This window comes from Strix uralensis, chromosome 7, assembly GCF_047716275.1.
Source record: "Strix uralensis isolate ZFMK-TIS-50842 chromosome 7, bStrUra1, whole genome shotgun sequence".
Taxonomy (NCBI): Eukaryota; Metazoa; Chordata; class Aves; order Strigiformes; family Strigidae; genus Strix; species Strix uralensis.
Window position 1 is genome coordinate 31659265 of NC_133978.1, and position 4864 is coordinate 31664128.

Consider the following 4864-nt stretch of genomic DNA (forward strand, 5'->3'; position numbering starts at 1 on the left):
CGGCCGGGGTGGGGGAAGCGCAGGGCCGGGCAGGGCGGGATGTGGAGTGTGTGTGTGTGTATATGTGTCTGTGTGTCTCTGTGTGTGTGTGTGTGTGTGTGTGTGTGTGTGTCTGTGTGCGTGTGTGCGCGCACCGGGGGCAGCTCCCCACGTGGGGCTGACGCGGCAGCCCCGGCCTGATCCCGGGCTATAAAACCGCTCGGCGGCGAGCGAGGCAGAGCAGCCGCCGCCGGCTGCAGCCCCGGACCCGCTCCGCGCTTCTCCGCGCCCCGCTCCGCGCTTCTCCGCGCCCCGCTCCGCGGCTCCCGGGGGGCAGCGCCCCAGCATGAGCCGCGGGCGCCCGCAGCGCCCCGGCCGCCGCCGCCGCGCAGCCCCGCCCCGGCCAGCGGCGCAGTAGCAGCGCGGAGCCCCGCGGAGCCGGGCGCGGTGCGGGTGGGGCAGGGGGCGAAGGGCGGGGGTGTCCACGCAGCCGGGGTTGATGTTTAACCTGGAGCGCCCGTTCACGGAGAGGGGCCACTTCTTCTCCTCCATGGAGTACCAGCGGCAGCTGGAGGAGGAGGAGGGCTACCCGCCGCCCGGCACCAACGGGACCTTCAACGACAGCGGTGCCGGGCCGGGCTGGGGCACGCCGTACCCCCTGCACACCACCGTCACCCTCATCAGCCTGGCAGGCTTGCTCATGCTCTTCACCGTCTTCGGCAACGTCCTGGTCATCATCGCTGTCTTCACCAGCCGGGCGCTCAAGGCCCCCCAGAACCTCTTCCTGGTCTCCTTAGCCTCGGCCGACATCCTGGTGGCCACGCTGGTCATCCCCTTCTCCCTGGCAAACGAGGTGATGGGGTACTGGTACTTCGGCAAAGTCTGGTGCGAGATCTACCTGGCCTTGGATGTGCTGTTCTGCACCTCCTCCATCGTGCACTTGTGTGCCATCAGCCTGGACCGCTACTGGTCCATCACACAAGCCATCGAGTACAACCTCAAGCGTACCCCGCGCCGCATCAAGTGCATCATCTTCATCGTCTGGGTCATCTCGGCCGTCATCTCCTTCCCGCCGCTCATCTCCATCGAGAAGAAGAGCGGGCAGCAGGCTGACCAGGGGGTGGCGGGGTGCAAGATCAACGATGAGAAGTGGTACATCATCTCTTCTAGCATCGGCTCCTTCTTTGCCCCCTGCCTCATCATGATCCTGGTCTACATGCGCATCTACCAGATAGCCAAGAGGCGAACCAGGGTACCGCCGAACAAGCGGGCAGAGCGCCCCGAGAAGAGGCAGAATGGCTTGGCCGACAAGGAGGACCTGCCAACCACAGCCCAGCTCAATGGGGAGAAGGCAGCAGGAGGTGGCGGCGGGCAGGAGGGAGAGGTCAACGGCATAGACATGGAGGAGACTTCTTCCTCCGAGCACCAGGAAAACAACCAGTGTAAGAAGTCAGAGAGACCGTCGAGGGCAAAGACCAAGACTAAGCTGAGCCAGATTAAGCCTGGGGACAGTTTGCCCAGGAAGGCGGAGGAGGAGAGGAACACCAAAGGGTCGCGGTGGAGGGGCAGGCAGAACCGGGAGAAGCGCTTCACCTTTGTGCTGGCGGTGGTGATCGGGGTCTTTGTCATCTGCTGGTTCCCCTTCTTCTTCACCTACACGCTGATGGCCGTCTGCAAGAGCTGCTCTGTGCCCGACACCCTCTTCAAGTTCTTCTTCTGGTTCGGTTACTGCAATAGCTCCTTGAACCCTGTCATCTATACCATTTTCAACCACGACTTCAGACGGGCCTTCAAAAGGATCCTCTGCAGGATAGAGAGGAAAAGGATTGTTTGAGGGACCCTTTGCTATGGGCAGGACTAATTCAAGACTTTGTAGGAGAGTAAGGCATGGCTCTCTTGGGCTGTGCTTGCATGGGATGGTTTCCTTCAGCTCGTGAGCAGGAAGCCTTTAAAACCCGAGATGAGCCTATGGAAACGCCGGGCAGCAGCAGTGAGTAGCAGCAGGCAAGTGGAAGTCCGAGCCGTGGCATTTGGCTTTCCAGGGGAGGATGGCCTTTGACTTGCTTAGTTTATTTTGTTAGGTTTTTTTCCTTTTGCCAGAATCTCTCAGTGGATATTTTCATGACTGCTCAGTTTGACTCTTTAAAGACAAGCAACATGCAGCTCCGTGAGATGAACAACAAAGAGGGAGTATGCCACCCCAGAGGTGTTGGCTTTTTTATTTTGTTGTATCTTTTTTTTTCCTGTTGTATATGTAATTAATTTTAACCCCCTTGTAAAATACAGTATTGTATTCCTGAATTTGAATGTCTTAATTTTTGTAAGGCAAGCAGCTTTGAAACTGTGAATGCTTTATCTTTGACACCTTAAAAGTCCCTCTCTTCCCATGCCCTGAAAACTCCCTCACTCAAAACCGCTGAACAACTAGAGCCATTCCCCCTAACTGACAGTTTGATAATATTACCAAAATTTCCAATGTCCTGTCATTTTCTTCTGAGTTATAAAGCTTAGGATCACAGACCTCACCAGGCTGGCTTTTTTTGTTGTTCCTTTGTATATCATACCTGATTCTGTTTAATTTCCGCGTTGCCTGTGATATAATACATCTGAGATGGTAACTGCCCTCTCGTTACTTATTAAAGCAGACCCTGATGGAGCGGTGGCTTTGCTGTGCAGGCAGGGACGTCCCGGGCGATGGAGCGATTTCCCATGAAACGTGAGGCTTGGGACCCGGCCAGGCTCCCCACGAGTTAATCTCAGTTGATATTATACCACACTGCAGCACCGAAATGTGTTCGATGCTAACTTGCTTCCCCCGCCTCCAACTGTAAATAGGTAACATTTCAAAGCAAATAGCAGGGCTCTGTATATCATGTTATCTCATTTGTATTGATTTGTGATGGTTTAACTCCTGCGGGCTTTCCTGCAGAAGAGAAGGGGGTTTGTGCACAGGGGCTGTTCCGTCTTTCTGAATTAAGGGAGAAGACTTCAGTTTTTAATCAGCCAGTCTCATCTGTCCTAGGAAATACAAAGGCATCCCTCTTTCAGTCTTATACAGGGCAAAACTCTGAAATGGGAAACTTAGCTGACAGTTTCTCCAGTATTTTATATGTAATTAAGTGTAATTTTTTTTTTTTTTTAAAGAAATGTGTAAATATTGTGAGATTGAAGCAGGAGAGAGTTAATACCGCTTTTACACTCCTTTCCTGAAATGTCTTTCAGCTTTTTCTGCTAAAAAAAAAAGAACAACAAAAATGGACAGAACAAATCTAACATCCTTGTGCCATGAAGAAATTTCTGGAGAACATTAAAAGGAAAAACTTTTGATCCATCACAATAAATGATTCTGCAAGCCTTTTAATGTTATGAAAACAGCTTTATCAAATACTGACAAGTCAGAGAAATTGTTTGGAGAAAGCAAAGTTTGTATAAGTCTCATGTGTAAGATGAATTTGCCTTCTCTGGAGTAGTATGGTACACAGGAAGAGACTTTAAAATACCTTTTTACTTTTGGGAAGTGTTTTGTTGATTTTGCTCTCTTTTGACTTTGTAATTAACTCCAAGGGTCCCCGGATGCATCTTGGGACCTGGAGAGCGATGTTTACATTCACTTGCATTTTCAGAATTGAATCCTCAAGAGGTGAGGAAACTAAATAAACTGTGCTTTAATGTAAAAAAAAACAAAACACGAGCAGAAGTTGCCATAATGGATGATTATTTTTATTAAATAAAAGAGTGTTTACAGATCAAGTGTGAAAACCCTCTGGATAATCTGTTAGCTGTTTTACTTTATTTTTTTTTCCAGCTGTTCACCGATCCTCCAGCAGCTGTGGTCTTGACATTTTTTAAAGAACACGTTGGGAAAAGCACTCATGTTTTCTGAAAGGCATTGTTACCCCAGGTAGGGAACAATCGCTCGGTTCATTGTGTGGTGGCATAATAACAAATGAGTCCTTGATATTTCTTGGTTCCTCCCCACCCCCTTTTGTGCCACAGTAAGAGCAGTCATGTGTTTCTTAAAGAAAAGAGCTTAGGGTTTCAGGGTGTGATTTGCTCCCTGGAAATGCAGCCTGGCACTATTGCTGGGGACGCCTGGCTGGTGCAGCATTTACAGCTTTTGAGTTGAGAAGATTTTTAATAATTAGGTTGCAGGTGGGATTAGAAATGATTAGGCTGGAAGGCAATATTTCTTGATATATGTAGGAGAGCCCATCTGAGTGGGGCTTTGTTTCCAGCCCCTGAGAGGCAGCCAGCCGGGCTCGCTTGCCCTTACACTAGTGCTGTCAAGACCCTCCCTGCAGGAGGGTGACGAGGGATTGTTCTCCCACCGAACCAAGTGCTGCTCCTGTGTGGCTACCGCCCTCCCTGAGGACGCCAAGGTCCACTCACCATTGTCTTCACCTGGGCTCCTTTGCCACGAGTGCCAGGTAGCTCCAAGAGGGTGGGGGGGTGGGGGGATGAGGGGATGACTCGAGGCACCAATCCTGTGAATGCTTTAGTGTGTGCTTCATTTTGCCCAGGAGAACATGTAACCGTTTGGGAGCTCTGGCTCCTGGACTTTTCAGTGTTGGGGTGCCTGGAGTCACCCTGCTTCCCTGCTCTGCTTCTTGTTTGGTGAGAAAATCAGTGACCAGGGCCCAGTGCTGGAGCTGCTGGTCTCACGGCCTCACTCTGCCACTGCCACCGAGGTTGCGGTTGGAGGTGCTTGGCAAGGTGGGAGTTGGACGAAGGCTGGTAAGCAGCATCGCTGCTGGGTGTAGGGCACCCAGCAATGTCTCAGACATGAACCTCTTGGTCACTTCATGGTGGCCTTTGCAGGCCGGGAGAGTTTGATCTGGGCAGTGTCCTGCTGTCCCCGTTGGCCTTGGAGGGTTTTACAAAGCAG

General features: G+C 51.7%; 1 protein-coding gene across 1 annotated transcript; it reads left to right on the top strand.

Annotated features, from left to right (window-relative positions):
- The first annotated feature begins 417 nt into the window (after positions 1–417).
- On the top strand, positions 418–3727 carry ADRA2A (adrenoceptor alpha 2A). Its single transcript, XM_074875280.1, has one exon. It carries the CDS (start codon positions 479–481, stop codon positions 1811–1813), a length of 1335 nt encoding a protein of 444 aa, XP_074731381.1. The 5' UTR covers positions 418–478; the 3' UTR covers positions 1814–3727.
- The last annotated feature ends 1137 nt before the right edge of the window (positions 3728–4864 follow it).

What these genes read in the sequence shown, in the direction of transcription:
- ADRA2A (XM_074875280.1), top strand. Translation starts at nt 479, where the DNA reads ATGTTTAACCTGGAGCGCCCGTTCACGGAGAGGGGCCACTTCTTCTCC.